The 15,075-nt window shown below is 36.3% G+C and overlaps 1 protein-coding gene across 1 annotated transcript; it reads right to left on the bottom strand.

The window, feature by feature from the left end:
- Positions 1–4,608: 4,608 nt before the first annotated feature.
- On the bottom strand, positions 4,609–6,515 carry LOC145069382 (cyclin-dependent kinase B2-2). Its single transcript, XM_079016303.1, has 8 exons — positions 6,179–6,515; positions 5,814–5,955; positions 5,654–5,715; positions 5,470–5,581; positions 5,307–5,400; positions 5,154–5,223; positions 4,919–5,057; positions 4,609–4,845 (listed from the first exon to the last, which is right to left on the bottom strand). Exons 1-8 carry the CDS (start codon positions 6,394–6,396, stop codon positions 4,753–4,755), a joined length of 930 nt encoding a protein of 309 aa, XP_078872429.1. The 5' UTR covers positions 6,397–6,515; the 3' UTR covers positions 4,609–4,752.
- Positions 6,516–15,075: the final 8,560 nt, after the last annotated feature.

Here is a 15,075-nt window from a genome sequence, read left to right as displayed (position 1 = left end):
ACAAAGCCACCTGGATATATAATTGATTAACTTAAAATGTCAAAATTACCCATATATTTCATGTTAAAATATTTTGATAATCAATTTTATTTCATAAAAATGTTTAGTAAAATTTCTTTTTCAGAATATTTGACTTAAAGATTAAACATGTTTTAATTATCATAGTAAGATTAAATTATATAACATGTTTATATCTTTTTAAAAAAATAATCATAAACAATTAAACAAATTTTAAACACCGACGAAAAAAGATTTCCGAAAGCATAGAACTTACGTAAGACTGCTCTCATCTCATCGATGCAGATTCAGAAATAAAACAAAGTTATTAATAAAAATAAAAAGTAACATTGAGAGTAAATTACAGTTTGGTCCTTAGGAATGCATATTTATGCCGTTTTGGTCCTACACAAAAAAAAAAAAAAAAAAAAAAAAACCTAATGTGAATGGTTCTCATGGTCTCATTAGGCTATGAGGTGTATTCTTAATATCGAGTGGATGCAGCCTACGTAGCACGCGGTATAGTGTGCAAACATCACCCCCTCCTTATTGGCACGGTGAATCGTGGCCATTGTCATGACTTATCACATATGTTTTACATTTTTCCTTTTCAAATTGTCTTGTTCTTGAGCTAGTAGAAACCACTGCACGCTTGAACACCACCCCATATGCCAGTGGTAGAGAGAAGAAGAATCTTGGTGTTGATGTGGTTTGTGTGAGCCTTTGTCGGTATGCCGCACAACCTTATACATCACGTTTTGTCATTTTCCCGATTACCAATTAACCCCCTTCGTTAAATGAGTATGAAATGACAAAGTTACCCATGTTTTGTCATTTCTAATTTAGTTCATTTATAAACATCATAGATTATCTTTGTAAATAAATGAAAAGCCAAAGGAAACATATCTTTCACCCACCCAACGTTAACAATGATTAAGCCTCGACGTATCCTCCTTCTTCACTCGCTGTCAACCGATCATCATCTTTGGCATTCTTCCCATCGTTGACAGTCGTTGTAAAATTCGAAAGTGACGTCGGCCTCTCCCATATATGTTTCTCCCACTCGGGAACTCAAATGAACAAGACCAAAGAGCAAAACCACCTAGTGACTCCGACTATCATCATTCCACCTTAATTTCTCTCCCATTTACCTTTAATCACCCTCTTTATGTTTCACCTACAAATATCGGCAAAACTTAACACATATATCTCTTTTATTTTGATTTTCAATTTTGTCCTTCCAAATTTTGATTTTGATTAGAGTTGTCATTTCCATTTCAGATTTTGATTTGTAAGCTAGGATGTTAATTTGGTCCTAATTTAGTTTAGTGAAATTAATTTCATAATGGTAATGGTATTAGTGATGGATGGTGATTGGTGATGGTGGGGACAATGACGATAATAGTAATGGGGTTGGTGGTCTCAGCCAATAGTGGTTCAATCGCAAAGTCAATTGTGGTTGGTAAGGTAAACTGTGGTTTTAAGATTGAATGTGGAGGTACGGTTGTCATTTCATTATAATAAAAGTTAAATAACAAAAAATCAAAAAATGATAAATTTATGAGTAACATTGTCATTTCATATGCATTTAACGAAGTATGGTAACTACATGAGGGACCAAAGCTTTAAATGTACCTATATATTAGAATCAAATTTGTATATTTCACAAAGAATCATATACTATACCATAAATGGAACATTTTTTCTATTATATCATATATTTGAAATCTCAATAACATTTTAATTATCAATTTAATATAATTAATTTATTAATTTAAAATATATTATTAAGTGCAAGTTATTATCTTACTATTGGTATACTTTTAAATTGATTATTTTCACATTTATTTGTTAAATCCAAGACATAAATCAAAATATTAAATAAACTTAAAATATATTTAAATACTATTTTTCAAAATAGTTAAAAAAAAGTTTAAATATTATAGATGTAGAACGACAAGTCAAATTAAATAAAAAATATCAAAAAATTATTTTTTTTATTATAATTTAGTTTTTCTAAATAAATGGTTTTTAATTAATTAACAAAAAAAAAAATACAGTGTGCTAACTTACAAACAATGGTTTTTATATCAATTAATCATCACGATCGAAATTAAAAAAGAAAAATCAATAGATGAGTCGTTTCTAAATTAATCAATCATAACTTTAAATTGTAATACTAAATTGAAAACCACGTTTACTTTCATTTAAAAGCAAATTGTCGATAGATGCTATTGAATGATATGATTATGATATATGTATATTTTATAATATGGTTCAAAATAATTACAAATTTATATAACAACGTAGTGTAATGGTTATTATTTTATAGTTAATGTATTATTATTTTCAACATGTATATGTAAAAAAACTTAATTATATAGTTTTATTTTGCACAACGCACAAATATTCAGTTATGTATGTAGTATAAAAGAAGGTTTGGTCCATCACTACTAAGAAGCTTGAATTTCAATCTATGGAAACATAGTGGTGGTATCGACGATCTAGTATGTGTACCTCCATATTCCCAGCTATCTTTTATAATTTTTCTATACCCACCTAGTTCTATCTCATCTCGTTTGTCTTCTTCTCTATTTCTCTTTTCTTTATTGACCATATCCTTCCTCACCTTTAGGGGTGCAAACGAGCCAAGCTGATCCCGAGACTGACCAGGCTCAGCTCGGGCTCGTTTAAGTTATATGAGGCTCGAGCTTGAGCTTTATTATACTGAGTTCGGCTCGAGCTCGTAAATAATTATACAAGCTCGACTCGGGCTCATGCTTGGCTCGTTTGTTGTCTAATGAGCCTAAATAAGCTTAAGCTTGATTCAAGCTCATTTACTAATACCCTAGATCTATAATCCCCTAAATATGTTTTAATTTTAATATATATAATAATAATAAGTTATATTATATTATATATAGGCTCAAGTTCGAGCTCGTTTAATAAACGAGCTTAATATTAAGTTCAAGCTTGGCTTAGGCTCATTTAAAATCGATTTCGAGTTGAGCATTCAACGAACCGATCTCAAGTAGCTCACGAGTAGATTGGCTCGTTTGCATCCGTACTCACCTTATAACCATCTGTACTCACATTATAACATTCTTCACAAACTTTTTGCACCCATTCATCCGATTACACACACTCATAAACAGAGAAGCACAAAAATTTGAGGGTTGATACTAAACTCTGAGATTTGGGTTTAGGAATGATCATTGATACTCATTCACAATATAATGTTTGTCAAACTTTTGATGCTCTAGAACAAAAAGAGAAAAAAAAAAAAAAAAACCCTAACGTTTGGTTAATGTAGTCGGAGAAGAAAGGGATATGGCGAAGCCATGGCTGGAGAAAATGAAACGGGTCGGTAATGTCGGTGATTTGATCTAGTTCGGCGGAGCAGCGGGTGTCGTCAATGTGAGTTAATTAGAGATGAGGTTTTTTTTTTTTTTTTTTTTTTTTTTTGGGGGGGGGGGGGGGGGGGGGGGGCGGGGGGATGATGGTTATATGTTAGGGATGGAGAGCATGTATGTCACCAATGGTTATATTTTAGGGATGTAAAGGTAACGCCTAGTTCCCACGTTTTAGCAAAGAAAAGAAAAGAAGGGGAGAGAAAGTATGAAGAGAAAAGAAGAAAAAGAAAAGTGCAAGAAAATTGTATTGTGTGTTACCGAGTTGGAGAGAAATGAAAGAAAAATTAAACATTGTGTTCATTTCTCTCGAAATCCTTCTAAATAGAAATGAAAGTTTGGAAGGAAAGTTTTCATTCTATTTTTTTTTCATTTCCATTAGTGAAATTGAGAAACATTTTATTTTCTTTTTACTTTCTTCTCACTTCTATCGATTTTTCTTATTTTCTTTCTTTAAATTGAACTCGGAAATAGTATATAAGGAGTTGGGAGGGGACGACACAAGAAAGAAAACATGAGAGGATTGTGGGGCTGGATATTGGTGTTAACTTTTCTTTTTATGCTAATAATATATTGATAATATTACTATTAATAATAAAAATATAAGATTAGAAGGAAAAATTATCATTCTACGAAGATTTAATTGGTCAAATCCCACAATGAAACCATCAAATAATGACAATTTTTGTAATATGAAACATTTTTAAACCTTGTCAAAGAAAAATGTTAATCCCAAGGACCTTTTTTGTAGTTCTCTCAAGCAAATGGAAATAATTAATTAATTTTTTTTCAAAGTTAGTTAGATTAGAAATGTCTAAATTAAAATTTCAATTTGTTGAGGAAAGTCAAAGTTGAAAGCTTTACAATTGGGAATTAAGGAATGACACATGAGTAAACCGATTTAATTAGGATATAAACTTATTTGAAAGTGTTTTTATCATTTAGAGTTGAATTATAAGATATATTATAAGACTAGAAATGTTAATTAAAAAGTCATTTTGGGTTTATTTGAAAATTTGAATGTTGAGGGGTCAAAAATTGCCAATAATGGACATTGAGCATGGATTTGACCTAACTTAGTTAACATCCTAGAAATGTTAACATCCTATAGCATAAAAAAGAATATGGTATCATATTAAAGATATTTTCTAGTTCTATTTTAATGCGTAGTTTAGTTGATGCGATTCCAAGGCCAAATTAATTGCAGATCAATAACATATTATTTTGCATTAGAATCTGAAGAAAATTGTATAACAAATAGAATGAAACAACATGTTGACATTTTGTTATCTATCAAAGACTTTCAAAAAAAATATTATGCTCGAGATAAGCAACGACAAGAACTTCATAAATGGGTCTTGTCCAGATCATCAAAATACGGATGCTCCATTGCCTTCTTTGCAGAAATCCGTTTTGATGGCTCATACTCCAACATTTGCTGCCCAAATAACAACAATATATCAAGGTTTATAAAAATTAATAAAAAAGAAGTTAAATTTATATTTAATTACCGAAAGAAGATTAAGCCCATCTTCATCAAGATTTGGTACACAGGTTGAAATTGGCTTAGGCTTCCATTGAGGATATTCATGCCAGTCTTTAAGCTTGCTAACTCCTGGCCAGATTTCTTCATTTGGAGTACCCAACAATCTGAATATTCATAAATATCACAATAATAATAATCAAGAATTTAATTATTTAAACAATGAGAAAGTATAATCTTGTTATGAAATATGAAATATGAACCTGAAAATATGCAGGAGCTGTTGAAGCTCTGAATCACCAGCAAAAAGAGCAGTTTTTGTGACTAGTTCAGCTTCAAATTTGAAGAACAAATTAGTGTTTTTTATTTTTGACTTAATACATAAAGGACTTAATTAATTCAGAAAGAAGGAATACCAAATATGCAGCCAACAGACCACATGTCAACAGCTGTTGAATAATGAGTAGCACCCAAAAGGACTTCTGGAGCTCTATACCAAAGGGTTAATATCTGAAATGATACAAGTTATTTAGCAAACTTGTAATTAATTTTTCAAGAGATTTAACCATTTTGTTATACCTCATGAGTATACTTCTTGATTGGTAGAGTAAAAGCTCTGGCAAGTCCAAGGTCTGCTATTTTAAGTATCAGTGTCTTTTTGTCCATCAAAAGATTGTGGGGCTTAAGATCCCTGAAACAAATGAGAAAAGAAATTAGAAAGATTCTTTTTGAATTTTCCAGAAAGAGAAAAGATGTTATGTACCTGTGTAATACACCATGGGCATGGCAGAAAGCAACGCCCTTACAAAGCTGGTACATCAAGCACTGCATTAAACAGCACAAAACGTTACATGATTATGATTATTGATGAAATCAAAGAAGAAAATAAAGAATGAGAAGCGGGATGTTATGATGATTTGTACCTTGACGACGTTGGGTTGAATGTTTTCACCAGTTTGCCTAAATGATCTGATGAATTTCTTTAAATCCGTTTCCATGTACTCGAAGACCAAGTAGAGGACTGTCTTCCCATCTTTGTTCACACCTTGCTTCACATCCAACAGCCTGTTTGATTACGTTAATGGCATTTCAATTTGATTACTAAAAAATCATAGATAGAAACATAAATCGGATACGCATAATATAACCTAAAACCCAAAGAAGAGTGATTCAAATCAACAGATTACAAATCCAAATTCCCGTTAGAATAATCAATGGCAAAACCAGTTGCGGAATCATCAAATTTCAAAACCCTAGTGGTAGTAGGAAAATGAAATCGAAAACATACTTGACGACATGAGGATCACGGGAGAGCATTCGCAAGATCGAGATCTCTCGAAGCGTAGTTGGGGGGACGCCTTCATCGTCTTCATGAAGTTTGGTTTTCTTAAGGGCGATGATTCTTCCGGTGGCTCTCTCTCTGGCTCTGTATACTTTGCCATATGTTCCTTCTCCGACCTTCTCTAGCTTCTCGAAGGCCTCCATTGCAGTTTTTGTGGACTCCATCTCTCTCTATCTCTCTCGAATAAAGAAGAATCGTCAGAATAAAAAAGGTTTTCAGACGAAGAAGAAATGGCGTGGATTTTATACAGCCGTTGAGGAGACCGACTCTCTTGTTGTCTAACGGCACAACTATGTATTTTGAAATTTGAATATGTGTTTTAACATTCGTTTTTTTATTGTATAGGTGTATAAAAAGATAAAGGTATAAAAAAGAAATATATATTTTCTATTTATCTCATTGTTATTGTTATATATTTATACGGGGAATATATATTTTTTATTTATCTAATTGTTATTGTTATATATTTATATAGGAAAATGACATAAATGTTATATGAACTTTACGAGAGAACAAAATGGTTGACAACTTGTCAATTTAGTCTCTTAGATTTGTTATATCCGGTTAGCGTGTCACATCCATATTAGTTAACACATCAGATATGACATGACAACCATGTAATTGTTACCGATTACCCAAACGATGTCATTTTGTGTATGAATCGTAGGGCCGGAGTTAGAACTATTCATTGTCGCCTCCGTATAAAACTACAAGCATGTGCCCTAAAATGGCAAAAATCCAAACTTTTGTACCCTTTCTGCTTCTCCCCTTAACAGTCCGTCGTTTAGTAATCGACGTCACTTAGAGGAGAGCGGGTCTAACAGAGTCGGAGAAGAAGACATGGCCATCAGCCTTCTCCAAACATAGTTGGAGGTGTCGTTGATCAATGAGGAGGTTGTTAAAGACATGCGCGAGCTACACAAGAGGGCCAGAAGAGATATGGACGCCCTTAACAATGAAGTTGATGATGTTAGAGCAGGGCAAATGGACGTCTCAAATATGCTTTATGATCTCAAAAATCACTTCTTTTCACTTCAAGCAACATATGTCAAGCTAATCGTCCACAACAAGAAGTTCAAGAAAGCCAAATGTGTTTTGGGATTTGTCGTTGTCGTTGGGGTGGGGGTTTTAACCTACAAGTTCTTCTACCAAGTGAAGAACTTTAGGTTACATTTCTTTCTTGGGCTTGTCATTTTGGTATTGTGAAGGTTGCTTACTTTTGTTCTTATTTTGTGGTCCTGTTTGTGGTGGTAATCGCTTCTACTAAGATGTAGCAACGATTAATTTTGTATATCACCTAATATATGTAAGTTGCTATTAAGATGTAGAAACAAACCCTACAAAATGAAATTGTTATGTTTAAGTAATACCATTCATGCTATAACTTTATATGTGCATGATATCTCAATACAAACACCCCCTTATATTTGGAACTTCTTCCCGAGACCACATGCCAAAGTCGAATTGTTTTTAACTTAAAAAAGAGGGACCAAAAAGTGTTCACTTAAGAAAAGGGAAAAATGAATATTCTAACACACGAGGTAGAAAATGGGACCACTGTAAACTCCTTTTGTCTTTAACCAAAAAATGAAAAAAAAAAAAAAAAGAGTTAATTTTTGTAGTTTAATCTGTTGTGCAGTTGGATTTTGTTTGTATGTTAATAAATAGCAAACTACTATGATATCCATCCCAAATTCATGTTAACTACTATTAATCAAATTTGTGTCCATTATTAACATCATATTTTTACGTGTATAATAATAACAAAATACCTTTAACCGGTAAAATGTCTTCCATTCCCCAAGTGATAGACCACATAATGCCAATATGTACAAAATGCCTAAAATACCCCTACATGATAAAAATGACCTAAGTGCCTAATAACCCATACGGCTAAAAAGCTATAAGTGACTAAAATGCCCCTACTCCTATTAGAACTAATGCCTAAAATGGTCCAAGGTCTTATAAGTCCACAATAACTAAAACACCCCTAAAAACTTAATTGCCCAAAATGACTAAAACACCCCTAAAGACTTAACTACCCAAAATGACTAAAATACCCCTATAAACTTAACTGACTAAATTGACTAAAACACACCTAAAAGCTAAACCGACTAAAATGACTAATATACCCTGTGACATCCCCAAAATCACGGCCAGAAAAGACCGATTTCATTTATGCTTTTTAAAATAATTTCAGAGTAAATCCTTTTGATTTAAAAGTGTTGCGGAATTTGTTCCCAAAACAAAACATGATAAAATAATATTTATCAAAGCATTTCATCAAGAGATGCATTTTCATTATATAATCAAAACTCGGGATGTCATGTTCCGATACAGACCATAAAGCATAAACGATAACATTACAAGTCATTCAACAAATATATACATATACAGACTTGTAAACAAAACAACTCGATGATTCATCCATCTTACGCCCTTGCGCCACTTCCTGTAATACAAATAAAACTGAGTGGGTCAGGCTTGGGAGCCTAGTGAGCATATAGGGTTTTCAACCCACAATAAATAAATTATATTTAATCTCACCAACCAACAATAACCCGATTACCCATTCCCGTTATCCTCACTTTACGTCCCTAAAACAACATCTATCTCAAGGGACCTAATTTGAACATGAGGCGGAGGAGGTGGCTTGATGTAGTGAAAGACTATGATTGCAAGATTATGTAGCACCCGGGAAAGGCCAATGTGGTGGCCGACACTCTGAGTCGGAGGACAGTCAGTACCCTGATTTGGTATGTATGTTTGAGGATAACTGTGGTGACTCCAGTCTTGGAAATGATCAGAGATGTGTAGTCAGAGACTATTAAGGAGGAGAATCGGAAGAGTAGTGAGCGGGTGGTTGGTCAAGTTTTAGTCTTTGATATTGATAGCAGGGGGTTATTGACTCCACATGGTCAGGTTTGGGTACCCTATACTGTTGGGCTCGATAGGTGTTGATGATGAGGCCCATAAATCGATATTTTCCATTCATATGGGGGCTACAAAGATGTATCATGATTTGAAACATGGGTATTGGTGGTCATGTATGAAGATGGATGTGGCATGGTTCTTGGACCAGTGCTTGACCTGCCAGAAGGTCAAAGTGGAACATCAGCTCCCTAACGACGAGTTACAACCCTTATATATACCATTATGGAAGTGGGAGCAGATTACGATAGATTTCGTTATGAGGCCGCCGAAGACTATAAGGGGTTTTGATCCTATATGGGTGATAGTTTATCGTTTGACGAAGAGTGCTCACTTTCTAGCCACATGTGAGAGCTCTTCTGTCGATAAATTGGCCGAGATTTATGTCCGAGAGGTAGTGGCTCATCATGGGGTGCTGACATCCATTGTGTCAGACCATGATGTTCACTTCACTTCCATATTTTGGAAGAGGTTTTATGATGAGTTGGGTACCCGATTGCATTTCAGTATCGCATACCATCCACAGACAGATGAGTAGAGCGAGCAGACTATTCAGACGTTCAAGGATATGTTGAGAGCCTGCATCAATTATTTTGGTGGGAGTTGGGACACCTACCTTCCTTTGGCCAAGTTTTCTTACAACAATCACCATCATGTCAGTATTGGCATGCCTCCTTTTGATCTCCTATATGGGAGGAAGTGTCAGAATCCTATTTGTTGGGGGGAGGTCGAACAAAGAGTTATGGGGAGCAATAAGATAGTGCTCAAGATGATAGAGCTTATCCAACTGGTTAGACAAAAGTTGTTTACGACTCAGAGCCACCAGAAGAGTTATGTAGATCGAAGACGCTCCGAGTTAGAGTTTCGGGTTGGAGATTTGGTGCTCCTGAAGGTATCAACTTGGAAAAGTGTTATCCGATTTAGGAAGCGGGGCAAGTTGGGGCCTATTTTCATTGGCCCTTTCACTGTGTTAGCTCGAGTGGGCAAGGTAGCATACCGGTTAGAGCTGCCAAACGAGTCTAGTCAGATTCAAGACTGTTTGAGTTAACGAAGTATGTGGCCGATGAGATAGTTGTGGTTCCCTTGGAGGACATTCGTGTTGATGGTCGCCTGAATTATATCGAGAGGCCGATGGCGATTCTGGATAGGAATGTGAAGACCTTGAGGAACAAGGTGGTGAACTTGGTCAAAGTTCAGTAGCTGCATCAGAAAGGCTTTGAGTGGACTTGGGAGCCCGAGGCTGAGATGCGTGAGCATTACCCGGATATGTTTGTAGCGACTGACTTCGAGAATGAAGTCTGATTCTAGTGGGGGAGTATTGCAACACCCATTTCTAGGTATTTCCATTTTCAACCTTAAATGTCATTTTTTTTCAAAATAAGCCCTTAAGCTGGGCGTACATGAAGTGTATGTTGGGAGTAAGTCTCTAAAAAGGATTGCGATTAAGGTTAAGTATGTTGGCCATACACGTGAGCATGCTCGATGTACTCGCGTTGCAACAAAACCATAAATTTTTAGGGTTATTTCCCCTACTTAAGCATTTTATTCACATTGGACCCTCTTATGACCAACCTCCATTCATCTTAGCCCTAATATCGAAACCCTAGCCCTTGAGAGTGAGTATTGAAGCCTTTGAGTGATTTTTGAGTGTTCTTGCTGGTAAAGAAAGATCGTTAAAGAGGTGGTGGTGCACTCAAGCTCTTGGATCCAAAATCTACACCTCATTGTTCATATTCAGAAGGTATAAAGTTCATATCGAGAGGCCGGTGGCGATTCTGGATAGGAAGGTGAAGATCTTGAGGAACAAGGTGGTGAAGTTGGTCAAAGTTCAAGACCTGCATCGGAAAGGCTTTGAGTGGACTTGGGAGCTAGAGACTGACATGCATGAGCATTACCCGGATCTTTTAGTATCGACTAACTTCGAGGACGAAGTCTGAGTCTAGTGGGGGAGAATCGTAACACATGTTTCCAGGTATTTCCATTTTCAACCTTTAAATGTCATTTTTTTTTTGCAAAATAAGCCCTTACGTTGGACGTAAATGAAGTGTACGACGGGCGTAAGTCTCTAAAAAGGACCGCGATGGAGGTTGAGTATGTTGGGCATACATGTGAGTATGCTCGGTGTACTCGTGCTGCTCCTAAAACCTAAATTTTTAGGGTTGTGTCCCCTATTTAAGCATCTTATCCCCCTTTGGACCTTCTTATGACCAGCCTCCATGTAACATCCCAAAAATACAAGCCAAAAATTTCATTTTTAAATATGTCATTATAAAACCAACAGTGTAATAAAAAATTTGTAATATCATGTCATATCAAAACCAAAGTAGAAATAATCAAACATGTTATCATAAAACAATATCAGAGTATAATCCCAAGAATCTCATGTGCGGAAAACCATAGTGTGATGCGCTGCGATCAAGCCGACTCCTTTCCTTTAAACACGAAGTACCTGAAACCAAAACTGAAAACCGTAAGCACGAAGCTTAGTGAGTTCCCCCATCATACCACATACCATACAATCACATAACATACATACTGCCGGGCAATTCTGGGGTGCCCGACCTACCCGTTTCAAGCCATTCTGGGGTGCTGACCTACCCGTGTCAAGCCATTCTGGGGTGTTGACCTACCCATGTCAAGCCATTATGGAGTGCTGACCTACCCATGTCAAGCCATTCTGGGGTGCTGACCTACCCGTCGGTCCTAACAACCGACCCTCGGGGACTATTCCACCCCCTACTGCTACTATCACATATATCATAACATAAACATACTATCAGACATATCTGGGGTGCCTGAACTACCCTTCGGTTCTAACAACCGAACACGGGGACTGGTCCCCTCATACTACCTCTATCGCATATAACATAACAAGCCAGCATGCAGACATATCATCACATACTATCAGACGTATCTGGGGTGTCTGACTACCCTTCGGTCTTAATAACCGAACTCGACTACTATCACATACAACATATCATGCTAGCATATAACATATCAGGTAGTAGCAAACCTAGATGATATCACAAAGACAATCATCTATCATACGTCTCCTACTGGTGGGCCGGCATTGTGGCCTTAGACCCACCGCTAATGGAAGGTAACTCACCTCACATTGCTGAAGTCCCGAAGACACAATCCCACACTTGTTGAAGTCCCGCAGACTCGACCCCAGCTACTGGCTGACAGATTCCCGAACTGTCAATATCAAAACATCACCCAATTAATAATTGGGTACCACTACATAACCATAAACACTTACTTTGGATAATTACATTACCCCAAGCTTGGCTTATTCAAGCCCAAGGCCCAATCCGTAGGCCCAAAGTCAACTAGGAATCAAAGCCCAACACATGGCCCAATTTTCCAAATTGGGCCTAGGCCTATACATGGTCTCATTCTAAGGCCCAACATCATATACTCATTAAGGCCCAAAACTGTGGCCCATCTATGACCCAATTTTCCAAATTGGGCCCAAGCCCCTTACATGGGCCTTACCCTAGGCCCATTAAATTATTCTAGTCTAATTGCTTGACTTTGGATGGCCCATTAATAACCCGATCATCAAGGCCCAAAAGGAAGGCCCAACAATAAACCCAAGTGAAATTAGGGTTTCCCAAAAAATGATGATTAGGGTTAAGTTTCCTACTTAACCCATTAAGGACTTAATCCATTAAGGAATTAATCCATTAAGTCTATTATCGCTTAGATTAATCTTTGCCAAAGTTTATTATTTAATATCTCAAGTTATTAAATAATTCTCGTGTGCTTCCCGATTAATTCTCAAAAATTAGAGTTTAATTGACATTAGGGTTTTCCAATCCAAAAACTAGCCCTTTTATCAATTTGTTGGGCTTGCCGGTCAATTAGGGCTTTATTGGGTCTATTAGGCCCACTAGAATATCATTAAGTCCATTAGGGTTTGCATTGGGTCAATTTGAGTCCATTAGACCCATTAGGGTTTTCACTAAGCCCGTTAGGCTTCATTGGGCCCATTAGGGTTTCTAGCACCCGAAACGAATCAATCACAAGATAAGCACACCGCAACCCGACACGGCGGCCGGTGGCGGCAGGAGGCGGCAGCCACCATCTCACGGTGGTGGTTAGAGATTCATTTCATTATTTCGATTTCCAAATACATTTTACAATAAACTCACGAAATAAACACACACGCACACACTATACTAAATAAACATACACCCGCAACCACCCTTGTGGTGGCCGGCGGTGGCACATGGCGGCAGCCACCACCTTACGGTGGTGGTGGTGGCGGTTCTTCAATTTCCAGCCAACCAACTGTTACATACAATATTACACTCATCAAAACGCTCATACCCACACTAAAACGCACCTACACGGCGGCAGATGGTGGCAGTGTGACATCCCCAAAATCACGGCCAGAAAAGACCGGTTTGTTTATGCTTTGTTTAAAAATCAGAGTAACATTTTAAATAAAAGTGTTGCGGAATTTGTCCCAAAACAAATTATGATAAAGATTTATCAAAAGCATTTCCATAGAAATGTATTTCATTAAAAGACTTGGGATGTCATGTTCGTATAGATCAAAAGCATAAACAGTACAATATAAGTCTTACTACATTATTTCATATCTACAGGCCTATATCCGATTAATCTCTCATCCCAAGACATCACATCTATGCTCATGCGCCACTACCTGTAATACAAGAAACTGAGTGGGTCAGGCTTGGGAGCCTGGTGAGCACATAGGGTTTTCAACCCATAATAAATAAGTTTATTAACTTTATTAAATTAAACAAACCCGATTACCCGTTCCCATTATCCTCACATTACGTCCCTAAGCATCTATCATAAGCGACCTACCCTAAGGATTATCATCGGGACGGACACTACTGCTAAGGGGATTCCTCAGCAATAAATGTCCTTAAGGCAACCATGTGGGGGATGGAGTACATCTGGTGAGCACACAGTTCAAATAAACACACAGTTCGAATAAACACCTACAGGTTGCGAGCCTGTTAGTGTTCCACTGGACTGTCTAGAATAGCCCGTGGTCGTCATCTGTACTCCGCTAGATGACTAGATCATCAATAACATCTATAACGAGGCCTCTCATTATTTTATTTCGTCACACAGCAACTATTACATCTACCCATGTTTTACCCAACACATTTTGTAGATACAAAATACATATACAGTTTAAATCATTGAAAACATGTATAACAATGTTCATCCAGCATAGATAGCAAGTATTCAGATAATATGCACACATAGCACGTAATTTATATAAAATACTTCATATCTATGTGTAAGCTGAAAGTAACTATGCACTCACCTTAACGTTCGATAGGCGATTAGCGTTCTGGAATGGATGTGAGAAGGTCGAGTAGTATTTCCGTGAATACGTATCTCCGAGAAAATTTAGTTTCCTAAGGAAATATTAATATAATTAATATTTGGAGGGTAGTTTGGTAATTGACCAAGGTATAGGGTCCGTTATGTTAATTAAATAACTTAGTCGGACTTATAAATAAAATTTCCAAATGAGGGACCAATATGGAACATATACATCATAGTTTAGAGTTTAGGATCTGATTTGTAAGAGGTTTCCAAGGAAGGACCATTTGTGAATAAATAAATGAAGATTTAAATGAATTAGGACCAAAAATGTTAAGAATTTCGAAATAAGGTATGAGGAATTAATTTGGAAACAAAGTTTGGGACTTTGGGACTTGTTTAGTGAATAAATAAATTCCAGTAAGGGCTGTATGAATTAATTTAGAAATGAAACTTCCTCCAGTTTGTTCTTCGACTAAGCACAACAAAAAACAAATAAATAAATAAATAATAAGTAAACTAGTTCTTGGCCGTTTGCTAATGAATGTAACATACGAAAATAAATAAATGGTAGTGGTGGAGTACTCACAAAGTAG

The sequence above is a fragment of the Lactuca serriola genome, chromosome 8, assembly GCF_051521515.1.
Source record: "Lactuca serriola cultivar US96UC23 chromosome 8, Lser_US96UC23_V15, whole genome shotgun sequence".
NCBI lineage: Eukaryota > Viridiplantae > Streptophyta > Magnoliopsida > Asterales > Asteraceae > Lactuca > Lactuca serriola.
Note: the sequence above shows the minus strand (reverse complement) of the source record. Positions and strands in the feature narration are given on the sequence as shown.

Bases quoted from the DNA above. Each gene is read 5' to 3' on its own strand.
- LOC145069382 (XM_079016303.1), bottom strand. From the start codon at position 6,396: ATGGAGTCCACAAAAACTGCAATGGAGGCCTTCGAGAAGCTAGAGAAG. The intron at 5,716-5,813 runs GTACAAATCATC...TGTTTAATGCAG, and splicing joins TTCAACCCAACGTCGTCAAG to TGCTTGATGTACCAGCTTTG. The intron at 5,401-5,469 runs GTATAACAAAAT...GTATCATTTCAG, and splicing joins TCAAGAAGTATACTCATGAG to ATATTAACCCTTTGGTATAG.